This window comes from Clytia hemisphaerica, unplaced genomic scaffold (assembly GCF_902728285.1).
Source record: "Clytia hemisphaerica strain Z4C2 unplaced genomic scaffold, Clytia hemisphaerica genome assembly, whole genome shotgun sequence".
NCBI lineage: Eukaryota > Metazoa > Cnidaria > Hydrozoa > Leptothecata > Clytiidae > Clytia > Clytia hemisphaerica.
In genome coordinates this window covers 452,092-472,865 of record NW_027103562.1, presented here as the reverse complement: position 1 = coordinate 472,865, position 20,774 = coordinate 452,092, and the positions used below count along the sequence as shown (strand labels likewise).

Genomic DNA, 20,774 nt, shown 5'->3' with positions numbered 1-20,774 from the left:
CCGCATTCTCATTCGCACGTTCGTGCTCAGGCTTCTTGGCGGTCACAGCTGTGGTTCTACCTTGTTCACGTTTCGTGCCTTTTTTGTTTGATTATTAGTCATTTTTTCATTAATTAGACATTTTTTTCACTAATTAGTCATTTTTCACTAATTAGCCATTTCATTAATTAGTATCATCATTCCTAGTTTTCATTTATTTAGTCAAATTGTCAATTTTTCTAAATTATTTTCTTTGTATTCATTTCAGTTTGAACACTTCACTCCATATCACAATAATCACGTGTTACAAACATCCCTAGCGGTCCTGCCCTGCTACATTCAAACAGAATCTCGATTCAATCAGAAACTCATTCAAACCAATCATGTCGCACCATTAACAATCTTCATGCTGTTACGATCCAAGAAACGTATCGATTACAAAATGTTCAGTGAGGACGGTACAAAGCATCTCAAACCTGATCTTCAACATGTGATCAACTCAATCACCCTCATCCTGGAGGAAATCAAAGACTTTATCATTGAATCTGCTATTGACGGTTTAACACCACCAGAGGAGATCGATGACAACATTTCAAAAATTGGATCAATGAGATCAACTCTACGTCACCTCTTCATCAAAGTGCCGAATGACTCCATCGACAAAACGCTTTTCGAATCCTACGACTCAGCAATCTCTAGCATCCAAATGTACATCACTGATGCAAAGAAAACCAAACGTGATCAACGAGAATTCGTCGAGAATTCATCTAAAGAGGCAAAATCGAAATCAATCGAGTTTTCCATCAAAAATGTTGACCACTCCCTAAAATTAATCGAATCCCAACTTTCCATCGATTTCAATGAAGTAACAGACACTGTTGTCCAATCTGCAAGCAAAGATATTCCTGATATCACGAAGTCAATGGAGAAGATAGCAATCGAACTCAAGGTCCTTATCAGAGACACAACTGGGACAACTAAGGAGCCATCAGTCACAATGCTACAGCAGAAGTATTCACGTTTGATTACTTCTCTTCAAACCTTCTCAACCAACGTCAAAAAGCAGCTTGCCGACAGAGAGATCGATAAACTCTCGACATTCAAAGATTCGATCCTGAAAATCAAACTGCAGAAATTCAGTGGATTCGACTCAAAACTAGACATTTACTCATTCCAAACCGAGTTTGAGAAGCTCCACAAACGCCACACTCCAAGATGCTACATGCCAGACCTTCTTCGCAACAATTATTTAGAGGATCCAGCCCTGTCAATCATGAAAGCTGAAACAAACATTGACGAAATCTGGAAACGTCTAAAGTCATCATTCGGTAACACAAACATTTTATTGAACAATAAACTGCAAGAGCTATCCAGTCTCGAAAATATCTGGAGGCTTAAAAATCCATCCAAAATTGCTGGAGCTCTTACTAAGATCATCTCGCTCATGAAAGACCTAATGTCATTATCAGAACAACACAACATTGAAGCCAAGCTCTACAACAGTGATGGAATCCAACGTCTCTACAAATTGATTGGTGACTCTAGAACTACTCGATGGTTTGAGCCTATTTGTGACCAAGATTTAGAGGGTAAAGAACTTTTGTTTCAACTGATAGAATTTTTAGAGAGAGACTTAAAAGTTCAACAGCAAAAGCAACTCTTGACATCGCTAGACACTGACAAGCCACCAAGAGGTCAGCATTCGCATCCAAGCATTCGAGATCCTTCAATTCTAATTCCAGACGATCAAACTCAGTGCGCCATTTGTGGTTCAAAGGATCATCCAACAACCATTGGACCAAAAGGAAACAAGTTGATCCAATACTTTGTCTGAATGCGTACAGTGTAATCTCCACGTGTTTTAGCTGACACACCACCGACTCCACCAATATTGATTGATTCGTTGGATTCGAGTGTTGCGTTTTCTTTAAGGCGTTTGGCTGCCTCTGAGCGGATGACGAAATCGCTGCACCCTGTATCGTAGAAGACGAGATATGTTTGATTGTTGATTGGTATTTGTTGTAGCATGTAGATGGCTATCTCGGATGAGTGGTCTGCGTTTGCATGGTAGTCTCTATGATGAATGTCGACGTGATGGACCAGTTGGATATTCTTTGCGCATTCTGGAAGATTTGGGTTTCTCATGTATCTAGACTTGAAGTCTTCGAGAAGTTGTTCGTTTTGGGGGTTCATCTTGTGCTCCTCACATACCAAGACGTGTTTCTTGACTGAATACTGATCGTGACCTTCGTGTGGGCATATGAAGTCGTGTTGGCAGCGTCCCTCACGGTGTCTTCCTGTGTTGGCAAGTGCTCCCGGAGATAAGCATTGAAAACATAAGTTATGACTTGACAGGTACTTGAATCACACTTGCAGACATTTCAGAGAACTTATCGCAGACATAGTATTGAGTAAGCTTGGAATTGTTGGGACCAGTAGTTGAAAAGTGATCAGTAGAACCACAGATTTGACAAGCATGCAGTGGAAATTGGTTGAAAAAATTGGAACGACCAACCTTTCCTCCTTTTTGTGAATTGTCCTGTTGATTCTGATGTCCATTGGCAAAGTCTATCAGATCCTTTTGTTGATAGATCTTTATCTCTCGTTCAAGGAAGGTGAGAAGTTTGGTCCACAATTCTTTGCCATCAGGTGTCTCATCTTCTTCTGCACAGGAGGTTAGCCATTTCATGGTAATTTGATTGCCAATCACATTGCATATTTGATTTATACCGTCGCCATAGTAAAGGTGTGGTTCGATTTGATGCTCGCTTGCCAGACTCATCAATTCTTTCATCAGATTGACAATCTTTCCGAGGGCTTTGACAAGTTTGGCTGGCTCTCTGATTTTCGACAATTTATCTAATTGAGTAAGCTCAGAATTTTTGTTAGATAATAATCGTTTGACGTCACCAAAACTGCTCTTAAGAATACTCCAGATTTTATTAATGTCTGATTCATATTTGACGATTGATAATGCTGTACCTTCAAGAAAATTATTTTTGAGAAAGTCTGACATCAAATGCTTCGGAATGGTAGTTGAATAAAGTTTATCAAAGTCACTTTTAAATTTGAGAAGTTGATAGATGAAGAGTAGCCACTGAATTGAGGAAGTTTGATTGAAAGATGAGATTTGTTGAATGTCTTGACTTTATTGAGGTCACGCCTTTTGATCTCGGAATCGATAAATTTCTCAAAAGAGATGAAGTGTTCAAAAGTAAGTTCATACCCTTCTTTCACCTTGTTAACATCATCAACTTTACCGGTGGGGCATTTCGAGATGAGAGTAGATACACGGGAAGATATTCTCTCAAAGTCTTTTGACATGGATGCAATGCATTTCTTCATCTCCTCGAGTTCCTCATTGATTGATTCGGTGATGTTTGTTTTAATTTCCTCAAGGTTCGTACCGTTGGGTTCCTGGATGTTTGGTTGGATTTTCGATTTCAGCTCCTTGAGTTTTTCTTGTACGTCTGTGAGCTCGAAGCTGAACCATTGCGGATCTGCGACAATGTGGCGGGAAGATGCAACACTCTGACGTGCGGACATGACGGTTTGAGCATTGAGAAGATACGTACTGATAGACGTCATGACTGCTTTGTATCTGGGGGCTTCTCTGCCAAATTTTGTTCGGTAGAACGATCGAAGATATTCTGCATGCTTGCGGTTATTCTCGATACGATTGTTGGGTGTGCTTGCGATGATTGGATGCTCTGCGATGAAATCGTCAATCTCATCAATCATGCAATCTGCACTGATTTCGTCAATTAATTGGTCAGCCTAAGCTGAGCATTCAAATCCGTAAAATTCATTTCTTCCATCATCATCATAAGACGGCAAAATAAAAATCCGATTTTCCGATCTCACTTTGATTTCTAAACTTTCTTCCGATCGGGTTAACTTTTTGGGTACTTTTAGCGTACGTTGTTTTTACAGATCATAATGTGCTCACTTTGATTTCTCAACTTTCTTCCGATCGGGTTAACTTTTTGGGTACTTTTAGCGTACGTTGTTTTAACAGATCATAATGTGGTGTTTCAGTGATAAAAGTCAGTGTTGTACCAAAGTATTTCCCGTATAAACCTGTTGCAAGCTTCAATTTCTGTCATTTATTTTTTAACTCGGCAAATCAAACACATGATTTTCATCAAGGGGACTCTTTTTCTATATCTTTTGAAGCTTTAAAGCCGTTTGCTCAAGTTTTTGTTTATGTTGAATTTTCTGATACTTTTTATTGCTGCTTTTTATTAGTTTTTGCAATAAAAACATATTTTTCTTGTTTGCCTCTAGGTGGGATTGATGGCGGTAAGTGTAAACCGCAGGTTACAGGTTGCAGGTTACAGGTCACAGGTTACAGGTTACAGGTCACAGGTCAGTGTTGGTCAACTTCAATTACTGTAAAACACAAAGAAAATGTTTGAAAAACAGTTGTTAATGTCAAAAATATAATTCCAAAGGTATTTTATTGATCTAGAACTATTTTAAAGCTAAAAATCTACCCACGTGCTAACCATGTGATTTCACGTTTCATACCGTGTATAACACGGACCTGTAATACTTGTATTATATATTACATCTATATCACACATGTAAAAAAATTATCTTTTCAATGTTATACGCATGTTACGTATGTTATATACAAAGAATAAAGAAATATTCGAATATTGATCTCACCTTTGCTTTAAACAGCCCCCTAACAGGAAAATAGCTATTTCACAATCACTATGTCATATCTCATTTTATCTCCTGCATCACCTTGGGTATGATAACAAGAATTGATGAAAATAGCGTCAATGAGATTATATTTTATAAATGTTTCAATATTTTTATCCCCTGCTTTGTATTTTTGATAAAATGACGTCACCTTCTTCATCCCTCTAAAACAGCTCTCTTGGAGTATTTATTTTTTCAAAACCTGTCAATCTATATCCACTTGCAGCGTCAGCATCCTATTATGCATGAAGAATATTTTATTGTTACTTGGCGTACAAAACCTCATACTTTGAGATAACATCATTATTTACATAATTTAAGTGTCATTTGTTGTCAATATTTGGGGTTGATGATTTGTCGTTTAAGTCTTCTAAATAACATTATTAACATATTTTGATATTACATTTCCATTACATATAATATTTTCAGGAACTTATGTTATGAGTTGTATGTTATGAATTGTATGTTATGAGTGCGTTGCAGTTTTCCGGTCTGTGTTTTGTTAACCTGTAACCTGTGACCTGTAACCTGTGACCTGTGACCTGTAACCTGCAACCTGCGGTTTACACTTACCGGATTGATGGTGTTATAATGTTATTGGAATTTGATAAAGTTTACAAAAGTACAGCTACTGTCTAAATTTGATAAAGACTGGATGCAATTGTGCTTTTTTGGACTAAAAGGCGAATCGCAAAAAATTGTTTGGTTCCCGTCATTTCTACTTTAAAAAGTGGGGGTCGTTCGGTCATTTGGTTGAAGATATTTTTCTTTTAAGAAGCAGCTACATCTTGTTGAAAGGGAATCCGTCGTGTGGACTGATCCGAATTAAGAAATTGAGAAACCGTGGATAAACTGGTTTTCGGTTTACTCTCTTTACTCTCCATTAGCATGTGGCTCGCTACTTCGATTTGAAAACTTGTAAACACAGAGCGTGCAGAGGATGACAGTGGAAATCCAGCAAAGCAGCGGAAAAGCTTTCCGACTCTCCAACTCTACCTGCTGACCGTAAATCAGGGTCGGTCAGATGACGGGAACCAAATGATGACATCACATCTCCTATTATTGGACTTGCAAAATTATGACAATGGTCTTTGGAATTTGATCAATTATATTAATATTAATATATACAGTTCTTGTTGAAATTGATCAAACTATTTTTCATGCAGTTCCGGACGCAGATTGTGTTTTTCTAACCTTTTCTAACTTTGGCGCACGTTTTGACCGAATAATGGAATGGAATGAATGGCGATAACAGTTTATACATATCTCTTATCAGACTTGCAGAAAGCGGACTGCAGAAAGTTATGAAAAATGGTTTCTAGAATTTAATGAATTGTATCGCCAAGTTACACAACAACAGATCCATCTGGTCTTCATTTAACATTGTTTTAAAGTTTAAAAAACACTGCCAGTGCTTGGCACAGAAGAGAGGACTCCCAGTTGAAATTAATTGCTACTTCGCTGCCTTGTTGAATTTATTTATTATGGTCGTGTGTTTATTCCGCTAAGGCGGTAAGGCGATCGCCCAAATTCATAGACCAATCAAAAGGGAGTTTAAAGCAAAACGGGGGAAAAATGAGCTTCCCCGCATAGTTATGAATTTTAAGTTTTGCTTTCGATTATCATTTGTGACTAAACTACAAAATTTATTTACGCAGACTGGATGCAAATTATGTTTTTCTGACCTTGCCAAATTTTGGCTTTGACTGAATAGCAGTCAGTTTTTACGTACCTCATTGCCCTTGCAGACAACTGATAAATGGTTTCTGTAATTTGACCAAGTCTACCAAAATACAGTTCCTGTTGAAATGTTATAAATATGAACTACGTTTGTAAAGTTTTTGATGCAAATTGTGTTTTTCTGGAGTTTTGCGCTTTGTGACTTAAAGTTTGTAGCTTGTTAGTTTAAAGTGAATTGGAGTTTTATCAAGTAAAACAAAAAGTACAGTTTCTGACGTTTTGGCAATTTTCTTATTTATTTCTAGTATAACACTTTGGTCAGATATGGATATTGTCTACATCGAACAGAAAAAATGTATCATAACTGACTGGAATGAAATTAACAAAAAGTTTAATTACACTATGTTTCTCTTTTATTTTATAGTAATGAACTATAGCTTAATTGTTTGATGTCATAAAAACAGTGCTACAATGCTAAAGAGAAGTATACTTTGAGTTTCTCGTGGGGGGGGGGGAGGTGAAGGAGCTCTCAGGCTTGTTATCAAATGTTTCACATTTTTTACATTACAGTATTCAACATTTTTAGTCTACTCTGTTTCAGTACACGTTTTTTTTTTATTAGAACACTTAAAATTTGGCTGAGCCTGGATGTGCTTATTTTTTTAGCAATTTTCAGCCTTAAAATGTTCTTAAACGCGTTCTTAATTTTTCAGACTACTCTAAATCGACAATATCATGCAAAAATAAAGAGCATATAAAATTGGTACAATTTGGACAATATTTGACTCTCGATTTTAGAAAATCCATGCCTAAGTTGGGTTAAAACTGCTTGAAAATAAGAAAAATTGTAGTTTCTTGTCATTTTTTTCCAAACTGAGGCTGGGCATGTTCTTACGATGTTCTTAATTTTTCGACGAATTTGAGCCTAAATGTTCTTATAAACTGGGTTCTAATAAAAAAAAAAACGTGTACATCTCTTACATCTGTTAACCCACTTATTAAAGCTATCTAGCTAAGCTCTATTGGCTGACCTTCCAGCCTCGGCTGGTTTATTGAGGTTTGGTATCCATGACGTTGTGAATTTCTCGTTGTTTGAATGTAGCCGGACAGAAAATGAATGGACACAAGTGTTCGTAACTTTTGATGATAGAGTTCAAACTGAATGAATAAAAAAATGACAAGATTTAATCTAGATGACAAAGTGAGAAAAATGAAGAATAATGAAAATATTGACAAAGTATTTTAGAGGAAAATAAAAGAAATCTAATTTAATAAATTAAATAAATTCTTACCAACTTGCCAGAAATAAATGTGTTGTAAATTCTGTCCACGAAAGTTAAATTGAAATTGAAATTTTGATGTTGAAAACTTGAAAGTTTGACTTGAAGACTTGATTTTGAAAAGTTTGATTAGAGATAGGTTCACATTTTCCTCATATGATGCCTCAACAGACACTTAAATGATTATGAAAAAATTGAACTGATACGAAAAAATTTGAATGTAATTTGAAATGCTAGAAAAAACCCCTAAGGTATAAATGATATAAATGATACAAAGAAATAAATAAATATTTTTAATTGTTTTGTGCGTTTAAATAAAATGACGTATGCGATTAAAAAGAGATGACTTTTTGCAGTCATTAGGGACGCGTGCGCCTAACAGTTGCAAATGAAGCAAGTTTTTATATAATTGCACTTTTTACGATGCAAAATGTCATTAATATTTTTGTTACAACCGTAACACGGAGGTTTTTTGAGAATCAAGGCAAGTTGGTTATCTATTATTTTTACATCGTTGGACCTACCTAGGAGGTTCTTCAATTTAACCTTTGTTTGTCCGTCCGTTAGTCTGTTACCAGCTTTTCTCGGGATTGCCCCATTATTTTTTTCTGATTTTTTGCGTCGATGTTTGCATAGTGATGCAAAATGACAGTACCCAAAAAATGAAGGAGCCCGATTTTCGAAAAACAACATTTTTTGGGTGAATTTGGAACAATCGGATTTTCTCATGATTTGGGAAACTCGCCTTTGTCATTTTTAGGGAAAATGAGTATTTCTCTTGATTAACTAGATATTTTTAAAGATTTTTTGCTTTGGGCAAATTTAGACCGAAAAGGGTCTAAAAAGTGTTTTTCTGGACCGAGTGTGGTTCTATAATGTTGTAATTGCTATTCTATGTCGGCCTGAATTTTTTTGCATTTTCCCCCGTAATAGTTTAGCTTTAACTTTAAAAATGTACTACGTTGACTGACTACTAGCCTGAGGGGGGGGGGTACAAGGGCAAAATGGGTTACAGGGATGCGCCGCTGGCCAGGGTACTATTTTTAAGTACCTACCTGGGGGTAGGGCCGCAAAAAAACACCAAAACAGAAAAATCAGTTCCTCGTAGAGTGCCTTTTTTTGGAAATTTTGGGGAAAAGTAGAAACTTCAGGGTCACATTTTTCGCAAATTTCGGCAAAATTTTTGAATAAACGAGTCCCAAGAAGGGTCCCGAAGGATGTCGTGTTAAGTGAATATCGGAAAAAATATTGTTACTATACTATTGTTTTCGAAAACCCGGGGAAGCTTCTTATTGGTCAAGCGGTGAAATTTTACGAGCTCTTTAAGTACTTTAGAGTGTGTAAGACTTTTCAATAGTGACTGTTTTCCTACAAAAGTGTGTACAATCCTGATTGTATAATTGACTTTATGTAAAAATAGACTATGACAAGTCCACTCATTCAATTATTTTTGAGCTTTTTCTTTTTTAAGAGTCTACAGTAGACTCCGGGTTATTTTTCAAGGGGGGTAAAAATTTACTTCGAATAACCGGGAGTTCGAAAACTGAAAAATTCGTTTTCTGCATCGAAGGTAAATATTGAACTTTTGAAGAAATTGCTTTAAGAGTGTAAATAACCATGAAAAGATAAATACTTTTTCTTTCCAAATATGAAAATATCTTTAACCCTATTTAGCCCCAGGGGGGGGGGGTAGAATCTACCACGCTGGAGTTCTTTTGTTTATATCTCAGAGAAAAATTTTTTAAACGACTTGAAACTTTCTGACTTTTAATAAAATTTTATTAAGAGTACTTGTGCAAAATTTTAGGGTCATAGGTTGTCCAGATCAGGTTTTATGACTTTATTGTGAAACATGACATAAAACCCAGCTAAAATCGCGTAAAACTCAAAATTTTAAAGTGCTGATAACTTCTAAACTATTTATTCAATCATTTTCAAATTTTGACACGTGATAGGTATTGATAATACAAATTTAAAAAATCAAAAGAAAATTTTTGAAAATGATGATGTCATCATTTATGACGTCATCAAATTTTGAAAATTTTACTCATCTTCAGCATAGATTTTAAGAAAATTCTTCATGGAAATTGCAAAACCGGCAATTATGTTAAAGAACAGTCTTTTACCTTTCAGAATCTTTAAACAGAATTGAAATATCTTTATTGGTTCGACTGTAATAGACATTTTTGTAAACCATATCTTTGGGCTTTTTTCCGACAGGTGGAAATTTTGTGATGACGTCATCAGTTTTTGAATGACGTCATCAATTTTTTTTTCTTCCTGGAAAATTGTATCATGATGGAGAACATCTGTACCAAATTTCATGGCCATAGCTCTTCTAGATCGAAAATAATCGAGGGTGGTAGATTCTACCCCCCCCTGGGGATACAAAAGTCAAAAAAGCTTGGGGCTAATAGGGTTAATCAAATAGTGTGTTTCGGCATAGAGGTATAAAGAAACAGGAGAAGTATGCTATTGTAACCATGCTCGCCTTACGATTGAAAAAATTACGAGTTATGCATGCTCATAATCTCATATATCGTGCATTTTTATTGAGCTCTTTTGTCGATAGGTGAAATCTTATTGGCTTATTTCAGTTGTACTTGTAGAAATTAGATGAGACGGGATCCATTGTTTCTGACATTGGTGTAAGAAAATATTTGGACTAAAAAAGGGCCTGTAAACTTTGCAATCCTTCATCAAATGACAAGATTTTTGGATCAACATTTTCTTCAAGGTGAACTCCTACTGCTTAATACTTTCCTCCAAAATTCTCCAGCGACTTTTTGTCTACAAAATGGGTCTGAAATTGTTTATTTTCTGGCTGGAGAAAATATCGTTTCAAAACAAAATTTAATGTATGACAAAATTGAACGCAAACTTACTTCGTGGAGCTAAATTTTATTCTCGTATATTAGAAGGCTAAGAAATCTTCGATGTTGAAAGTAATAATGTTCAGAGAAAACTTGAGTTCTACTAAAAAGTCGTATTTCATCGGGCGCGAGCCTAGAATTTCTTTTGATTTATTACATAAAAGAAATCAAAAGACTTTAACGACCAATTACCGACAAATTCATCTCCTCTCTTTCTTTATACCTTCATGGTTTCGGGTGGAAAGCGCTAAGGGAAAGTTGGTGACCCCCGTCTGTGGCTCCGCGCTACGGAAGAACACACTCGCCCCAAGCTCTTCTTCCCAAGAGGATTTTTTTTATGAAACACTTTCGATTTCATACAAGATGGCGGCAGGTTTTAGTACAGAAATCTTCAAGAAATGGAATAAAACTTCAAAATGGAATATATCAGGTTTAAAGATGAGTGACCCCTCGCTTTTTTCTGAGGATAAGGACTTTTCATTAAACTTGGTTTGATAAAAAATACTCATTCCATTTAGTCACTGAGTATAAGTCACTGAGTATAAGTGAATAAGAGGAAAATACTAAAAACAAAAAAAAGGAAGAATGATGTCAAACAACAACAACAACAACAACAACAACAACAACAACAACAAAAACAAGAAGAAACAACAACAACGCACTGAGAAACAAGAGATGACAACCAACATTACATCCGCCAATACACTCAATGAAGACCTGGAATCTATTATGAAAGAAATTGGAGATGAAGAAATAAGTTTCAATGTAGAAGGTAAAATACCAATTGATTTTAAACTCTTGATGGTAAACATATACTCGCAAAACAAAAACATTTTGAAAAAGCTGGATGCTATGGAAGCCAGAACTAAGGAAGAAATTGCAAATATTTATGGTAGAATCGAAATTCTGAATGACGATATGAAAACCATGAACAATAATGTTAAAACCTTAGACGATAACGTGAACGGGATTGTTGCTTCCCAGGCCCACATCAGTGAGAAGTTTGATGAGTCTCAAAAGAAAGTAGCTAAAGTTGAACAGGGCCTAACCAAACTGGTAAAATCTGACAATGAACATTCCATTGATATTTTGAACCTAAAAAAGTCTCTTGAGGACCTAAAGAAAATTGTCAACAAAACAGCTGCCAGCACCAATGATCTTGAACAATATGGTCGTAGAAATATGGTGGACATCTGTGGAGTACCAAGGAAAGATAATGAGGATACAGACAAAATTGTACTGGACATAGCTGAGCAAATTGGACTAAATCTGAACACCAACCACATAGAAATCAGTCATAGAACGTCAACAGAACCAGATGCACCAATAATTGTGAAATTTTTATCTAGACGAACGCGGAATCTCTTTTTTAGGAACCGTAACAAATTAAAAGGAAAAACAACCAGAGACATTGGTTTCGATAAAAACAACAAAATTTATATCAACGAGAGTTTAACAAGAATCAACGGGAACATATTTAAAACCACAAGAAATCAACTTAAAGAGAAGGGTTACAAGTTTATTTGGACAGTCCATGGAGTAACCATGGTAAGAAAAAATGAAAACTCTGATATCAAACCTGTAAAAGCAATAGCAGACATTAGTAAATTCATATGATGGGTACCACTATAGAATCGGTTATTTGCCACAAGTGCAAACTTATTTGTCTGAATGACTGTATTTTTTGTGACCTATGTAACACCTGGATACATGCTAAATGTTTCAAAATTTCTAAACGTCAGCTCACTCTTTTTGCCAATAGTGAACACCCATTCTTTTGTCCAATCTGCATATCTTGTTCCATTCCATTCAGTAATGTAACGAATGCCCATATTGACCAATTTAACTCATCCATAGACCATAGACAGCAACCATGTCATAACTGCACTAATTGCCTTAAAACCATTAACCATAATGATAAGATTGAATGTAAACTAGGTAAACACTTCCTTCATATAAAATGCACAAACATTAATTCATTAAATGAGATTAATCGAGCCACATGGTCATGCAGTGATTGCCTCACATTCCCATTTCAAAATCTTAATACTAACCAACTCATTTCTGAAATATCCAATAACAATTCTGAACAAAGACATAAACGTTTAACACAGTTAAAACTCAGTCAAAAAATATCAGAATTAAAACTAACACTACCAAAAATATCTTTCTCTGATCCATCTGATCCTGAAACTGACATAAACATTAATTTTAACTACTATGAACAAATCAGATTAAACAAACTCTTAACACTTACAAATGAGGATGAAAACATTAGCTTTTTTCATACTAACATCCGTTCATATGACAAAAATTTTAATGAACTTGATACTATTCTCTCTCAAACACCCTACAAGTTTGATGTTATAGGTCTATCTGAAACATGGGACTCTCCATCCAAACCAATTGACCCTCAAGAGCTTCTTGGCTATCAACCATTAGAAAGTGTTGGAGGTAAGTCTCAAAACGGTGGAGTGATTGTGTACATCAAAGAGGAATTGAACTATCATAGAAGAAGAGACCTCGAGAAAGAATTGAAATCAGGTGAGAACTTTGAGTGTGAATCCTTATTTGTTGAACTAAAATTAGGAAGTGCTCTAAGTAACTACATTGTAGGAGTTGTGTATCGTCACCCAAGCAATAAAATCAAACTCTTTAATGAAAAACTTGAAAGTCTTTTGAATAAGATTGGCCGAGAAAATAAACAGATTATCTTAATGGGTGACTTCAACATTGATCTTCTCAAAGCTAGCAAACACAGAGAAACCAATGATCATGTAGATTTAATGTTCAAAAACTATCTTTTCCCCTATATTACTCATCCCACAAGATTTGACAAAGAGCTTAATGCAACTCTTATAGACAACATCTATCACAACAATGTTTCCGGTGAATTTATAAGTGGAAATCTCATCTCAAGTGTCTCAGATCACTTACCTAATTTTTTAATTCTACCTTCTGTCAAAACCAAACCTATCAAAAAGAAAATCCTGAAACGTGATTTCAAAAACTTTGACATAGCTGAATTCCGCTCAGACCTCCTGAGTACAGGCATAAAAAATAAGATTGAGAAGACACACGATCCATCAAAAATGTATGATTTTCTTCACAATACATTATCAATTTTATTTGAAATGCATTGCCCAATAAAACCTATCACACGTAAAGAACAAAGGCGTCTACGTAAACCCTGGATCACTGATTCCATTCTAAAAAACATTACCAGGAAAGAAGAACTTAATAAAATCTATTTAAGAACAGGCAACCGGGAGATTTTCAAAGACTATCAATTACTTAAACACACCATCAACAAAGAAATTAGAAACAGTAAATTTCACTACCAAAAACGAAGATTTGAATTGTTTAGATCAAACTCAAAGAAACTATGGAAAGAAATAAACCATCTTCTTTCAAGAAATTCTTCCAAATCTCTTCCACAAACTATGAATCGAGGTAAAAAACAACTACAAAATAAACAAGAAATTACCAAAAACTTCAATGAACACTTTTCACAAGTAGCACCAAACCTTCTCAAAAACATGAAAACAGGCAATAACCCTTTAACAGGCATCAACCACACAAATCAAAGCATGTTCTTTGAACCTGTTAATGAGTACGAAGTCCAAGACCTGATTAAAGAACTAGATCCAAAAAAAGCCCTCGATATATACAAATTTCCAGTTAACGTCATCAAAGAAATCAGCGACCTAATCAGCCCAGCATTAGCTATTATCATCAATAAATCTGTAAAAAAGGGCGTATTTCCTGAAAAACTCAAGACTGCCAAAGTTACACCAGTTTTTAAAAATAATGGTGATAAGCATGATATTTCAAATTACCGACCCATTTCAGTTCTTCCTATTTTTGATAAAATCTTTGAAAAAGCCATAAACCATAGAATAAAAAAGTTCCTCATAGATAAGAACATACTCTACCAAGACCAATTTGGTTTTCAGACAGGTAAGTCTACCTCAGATGCTGTGTTAAGGTTGACTGATGAAATATACTCACAAATTAAAAAGAAAAAGATCTGCTGTACTATTCTGCTTGATCTAGCTAAGGCATTTGATACAGTCAACCATGACATTCTCATAAGTAAGCTAAATGCAATTGGAATAAGGGGCCCACTGAACAAGTGGTTTCAAAGTTACTTATCCAACCGAAAACAAGTTGTAAGTATTGATTCAGAAACATCAACCCCTCTTGAAATGGAATACGGAGTTCCCCAAGGCTCAGTCCTAGGTCCCACACTTTTCCTTATTTATATCAATGATCTTCCCTTGTCATCAGCTAAATTTTCATTTACCCTATTTGCTGACGACACATCTCTCTTTTTATGCGATGACGACCCTCAAACCCTAGAGAATTTGGTCAATGAAGAATTACAACTTGTAAATAATTGGTTGGTGAACAATAGGCTATCATTAAATATTAAAAAATCTTGCTTTCTTCTCTTCACAGGTAAAAAGCAAGTGGAAAATTTCAATGTTCTGATATCAGGTAACCAAGTTCAACGAGTAAGTTCAACCAAATATCTTGGAATAATTATTGATGAAAAACTAGATTGGCAAGCTCATATCCATCATGTAGCTAACAAAGTAAAACAAGGCTCTGGTCTTGTACGTAAATTAAGTTATTTAATTTCTCCTCATTGTTTATCTTCTCTTTATCATGCCTTTATACAATGTCATTTACAATATTGTATTACATCTTGGGGCTCACCTAGCACCAAGGGCCTAGGTAAGTTAAATTCTCTGATAAACAGTATATCATACAAGATAGAAAAAATCTACTATAAAAATAATATGAAACCACTAAATGCATTTAACATCAATTCCCTCTATAAACTAGAATGCAATAAACTCATCTATAAATTCATCCATAAAATATCACCTAAAAGTCTAAACATGTTATTCAGTAAACCAATTCATAATCTTGGCACGCGTCAACCTGCATCCAATTCACTGACAACTTTAGTTTTTGCTGACTCTCCTTCTCCCATTCGTTTTTATGGCCCTCATTGTTGGAACCATTTTTGCCTGGATTTATCCACCAGTAGCTTTTCGAATTTCACCAAGAAACTTAAATCAAGACTGTTCGTCACTTAATAAAGTATTTTATTATTCCTTCTCTACACACCCAATTCAATTTATACACAGATTAATTAAATCTGTTGTTGTTGTTGTTGTATTGTTGTTGTAATGTTATAATGTTTATTGTTGTTTATTCATTATGACACATTGTAAACTTCCTTTTACTGTACATAGTATTTTCATTTCATGTCCTTTCGAGCTCGAAAGCCCCTAGGGTTATTTTTCGTTTAGGAGATTTTTAAATGTACATAGACCTGAAAAAGAAAGATATATCATTATTATTTTGCAAACGAGTCTGAATTTTCGAATGACCTCCCTAATTGGTACTGAAGGTGGAAGGTCCTACTACTAGTACTAAAAAAGGCATATCCTTGCCAATTTGCATATAGATGTTTAGGCGAACACGACATTTTTTTGAATTTGTGGCTGCCATTGTTGTGGAGGAGCAATGAAGTTAGCTACCGTTTCAATTTGCATTTACCCATTTTTTATTTAAGGGTCAAATTGGCATGCTTTGCCAAAAGACATCTTATCAGTATCACATATTTTAACTGGGTATGGAAAACCCATTGCAAATGCATGCACCATACACCCCAAGTAAATTGCAAGGGTGTGCCAGACTGACTCTTCTGGGGTGCTTAATTGTAGGGCTTGGGATTTGGATATATACATACTTTAAAGGAAGAAACTTTTGTAAAAGAAACTTTTGAGAGGCGAAAAAAACGCAAAATTTTGGGAATACCTTACTTACCTGTACCTTTATCCAGGCGGTGTCAATCGAACTGTTCGATTATCGAACTAATCGAACTTAATCAAACCCTCGAACCCAATCGAACACCTATCGAACCGGGAAAACTTTCATATTAAGTTCGATGACTGTTCGATTATACGATTATAGTTTGATTGCAGTTCAATGAATACGATTTGATCAGTTCGATTAAGATCGATGGAGTTCGATTGATTTGATTAAATTGATTTATACTGACCTTGCCGCTGAATTTTTTATTTATATTCCGAGGGCGTATTGGCCATTCTTGCGGGCCATCCTATATCTATCCCATCGGATGGGACAAGCTGGAGCTTTTACAAGCTCTTTGGTCCTTAATTTGTAAAAGAAAAAGATTTTAATTTTTATTACTTTCTTTAAAGAAAGTGTCATCTCTATTATTTCAAATGAGGAATAATGAGTGAAGCATACGGTGCCTGTTTTTTGATTAAACAACCTCGTAATTTTTTGAAAGGTAAAGAAAAGGAGAATCAATCCAACACAATCATCGAACCACATCGAATTTTCATCGAACCACATCGAACTTTCATCAAACTTAAATCGAATTCATCGAACATCAATCGAACTTCATCGAACAAAGAACACTCATCGAACTAAATTGAACTTATCAAGAAATTTTCGTAAAGTTCGATAGCTGTTTGATTAAGTTCGGTAATCGAACAGCTATCGTTCGATTTTGTTCGATTAAGTTTGATGGTTCGATAACGAAAATCGGTTCGATAGGGTTTGGTTGACACCACCTGGCTTTATATATATTCGCTCCTTACAGTACGCCAATACACATGATTTGATCAATTTACGGTAGTAGCTATTTTTTTTTTCACTTTTCTGATTCTTTTCTCATGGCATTACAATGTTTTGTGGCTTTAAAGCTATGTATTACACCATAGACAAGGGGCTAAAAGAGTCGGTCATCGAAAAAAAATTTGTTTGCGCCACCTGCTGTTGCCCACACCCGCCCACATATTTTCAGTTGATTTTCTAGTCATTTTCTGGTTATTCGAACGATTTTTTAAAGGTCTTTAAAATACTCTGACTTGATTTTCTTAAACTATTATGAGGAACTTCTAAGAAAAAAGAACCATGGCATGATTGGTTTTATTAATTTCCCTTTTTCTTTTTATATACATTACAAAGTTTTATAATACTAAAAAGTGATTTTTTTTCAACTAGTAATTTTTACAAGCTTTGGACCTTTTGGTATTGATTTGTTCTGAGAATTGAAAACAATTTTTCAGGTTTGCATAACTTCAACTTTATCAATTTCAAGTGATTTTAGAACTTTTTGTAGGATGCAACTTTTTGTGTTAAATATCTCAACCTTGACAACCGTCTGATTTCCCTTTAAAAAACTCCACTGACTCTACCTAGCATCAAAACAAAGGATAGGAAAATATTTTGTACACACATTCACTCTGTTCTTGCTGTAATGGTGTAGCTATTAAATATGCAACATGACATTGTGTCCTACAGAAGGTCTATCTTTACCCTTTTTGTTAATTATCAGGTTAACATAGAGTGCAGGATTGGGTATACAAAGTCTTATATAATTTTGTACTTTTTGTTATTATTTGGAACCAATGAAAAGACTAGGTAGAAAGTTCTCCAATTCAGGTATTATCTAAATCTTGCTGAATTCATCAGGTCATGTAGGATGTCTGTTAGTCACGCAGAAAAGCATTAAAGTTTTTATTAAATCTAAGGAAAAGGATTTACCTCTTTACTTTGTATCTTAAAAACAGAAGTACCTTGGGTGCCAAATGTGTAGAGAAGATTGACTTTTAAATCTGGGTAGTGAGGCTGCTATGCAGCCTGAAAATGTGTCCGCTAGTCACTAAAATTAAAATTAAAGTTCTGCTAGTGCCTTAAAAAGCTTTTTTATCAAATAATTCAGCCTTTAAAACAACTTTGACTACATGTGTCTGTACCATTTCTGTATCAAATCATGACAGTGTTGATTTAATTTTAATACTGATTCCTCCCCTTTTTGATTTTTTGTCATTTTATATTATTAAAGGGACATTAAAGTAGTGAAATGTAAACATTGCGCGAACCACGTGTCATTAAAGAGAACAATTAAAATCACGTGTCCAAAACAAACTTGTAAAACAATTGAACAATCAAAATTAGCCATATTTGGTTTGATTTTTTATTTTGACATGTGACATTTGTTTTGATTTTGTATCCGCCGCATACAGTTTGTTTACAAATTTCGCAAGTACTGTTATGTCCCTTTAAGCTACCGTACTAATTTTCACTAAAACAAGTTTGCACTAACAATTAACATGATTTTTGAGATGAAAGTGATTTATAAAACATGTAGAGCATTTTTAAATTTTGTGACTAACGAACATGAAATAAATAGAAATAAACTAAAATAAATGCAAACAGTGCATGAGAAGTTACTGTCTGCATTGTCACAAATCAAATTAACCATCAGGCAACTTTGATTTTACTTGTTTTTGCATTTTCGACCTTACATGTGTCGGGTAAATAGTGCTCACACAAAACTAATAAAAGGTACTCCTTAAAGTTTGTTAACAATTTTCCATCTATAAGCATTACATTTGTTAGCAAATTTACTTAGAAAGAGTTCCAAGGCTTACAGATCTCATCGTGGTTGAGAAACATTTCTGTCCGTTAGTCACAAAATTAAATGTCCGTTAGTCACGGACATATCATATGTTCATATTCTTAGCTATTTTATCCTAATAAAAGGTTAGGCAATATGACAAAAATTTCCAAGATTTCAACTTAGGAACAGCATTTTTAATGTGTTTGAAAAAGTAGTTCATTTTTGGTGTTACATTTGGTGTCCGTTAGTCACGGGCACATAATTGCAAGTTTTTAGGCACGTAAAAATGGTGAGAAAAAGTTTGCCTACTTTTTTAAAACTATGACCCCTAAGGATTGTTACTATAATGATTGATACTTAATTTCTTTTCTCTAGCTTGACTAATGAGATGTTAAGTTCTCAAAATCTCCGTTAGTCACATATGGAATGCATGATATATCTACGGACCTAATGATGACTACTACTGCCCCAAATGTCTCCTTAGGGTATACTTCCTTCAATGTCAAAACTTATTTATGTTTCCTAGCATTTTAAGCCTATATTGTGACCTCTTCTAAAAAAGACTGTTTTGGCCTTTGGCCAACTGTTAACGTCTTATGGCTGTAAGTAAGCAGTCAAGACTTGTCTTTTTGGATATTATTTCAGATAGAGTTGTTATTGGTATTATATTTCGCGTGTTACAAAATTTCGCGGATACTTAATTTCGCAATTTGTTAGGATAAATTTCGCGAAATTTAATACCGTTTAAATTTTTCAACAATAAAAAATCGCGAAAAATTTTCGAAATAGGTCGAAAATCGAAAATACTTATTTGTTACACTTAGTTACTATTTTTGTCAATAGTTTTGTTACTATATTTGGTATGTTTGCACCTACGTTGTGTTTCAAGCGAAATCAGTCATTTTCTTGCCTTATTCCCACTTTTTGAATATTATGCCCAATTTAAATTTAATACACGCGAAAATTTCCAGAAACTGGCAATCGCGAAATTTAGTACACGCGAAAAACGTTTCCTCGAAATAATATCGCGAAATTTTGTAACACGCGAAATATAATGCCAATAAGGTACCTGATCTACCCAACCAAACAAAATATTTTTCCTTGCGTACAGTATGTGGCCCCCAAAACGTCGATCAAATTTAAAATTTCTCTCAAATCTAGAGGAAAAGAGGTTTTACAAAATTTTTTGCTGCATAAAAGACTTTAACATCTCTACTTTATTTCCTGGAAGTTCTTTTTCAAAATTTTCAATTTCAACAATATTTTTCAATCGCTTAAAGATAGGTATCTTTTTTCTAATGGCCCCCAAAACGGAGGTTTGCAATTTTAGCGATTTCTCGAGATATCTTTAAGATATTAATACAAAATTTTGACCATAGTTTGGAAATGTGTTTTAGAGGGTTTTGGTTGTCAAAACGCAGATTTGGGGCCCCCAATAAAACGGAGGTGTAGTTAAAATCAAATTATTAAGCCCAGTGGTAATAGGGGGGAAAACTATGAACATATTTGTGGCCCGATAGATGTAAAATTTATGATTTTTATGAAATATTTCAAGATTTTCGATATTTCAAAGTCCAAACTGAAAATTTAGAAATTTTCAAAATGACAATTATGATTTAACAACGTCTTAATCAAGTTTCTGAAAATCAATGTCTTTTGAAGTCTTTATAGTTCCATTCATGTATGGAATAAGCTGTGAAAATTTCAGAAGAAAAGCTTAACTGAAACTGAAAATATTAAGCTTTAAAGGTATTTTTCTCCTATATTTTGCAAAAAAAATGACAGAATTTGCCGTTT

The 20,774-nt window shown here is 34.6% G+C and overlaps 2 protein-coding genes across 3 annotated transcripts in view; one reads left to right on the top strand and one right to left on the bottom strand.

Moving 5' to 3' along the window:
• Window positions 1-20,774, bottom strand: part of LOC136800623 (dosage compensation protein dpy-30-like) — a 154,427-nt gene that overhangs the window by 132,720 nt on the left and 933 nt on the right. The gene's annotated exons all lie outside the window — the stretch shown is intronic.
• Window positions 11,111-16,999, top strand: LOC136800785 (dynein heavy chain-like protein 2). Its single transcript, XM_067057442.1, has 5 exons — window positions 11,111-12,070; window positions 12,880-14,268; window positions 14,479-14,482; window positions 14,984-15,262; window positions 16,857-16,999. The coding sequence occupies exons 1-5, from the start codon at window positions 11,111-11,113 to the stop codon at window positions 16,997-16,999; spliced, it is 2,775 nt and encodes a 924-aa protein (XP_066913543.1).

Bases quoted from the DNA above. Each gene is read 5' to 3' on its own strand.
- LOC136800785 (XM_067057442.1), top strand. From the start codon at position 11,111: ATGTCAAACAACAACAACAACAACAACAACAACAACAACAACAACAAA. The intron at 12,071-12,879 runs GTAAGAAAAAAT...ACACCCTACAAG, and splicing joins CAGTCCATGGAGTAACCATG to TTTGATGTTATAGGTCTATC. The intron at 15,263-16,856 runs GTAAGTTAAATT...ATTTTTTGAAAG, and splicing joins ACCTAGCACCAAGGGCCTAG to GTAAAGAAAAGGAGAATCAA.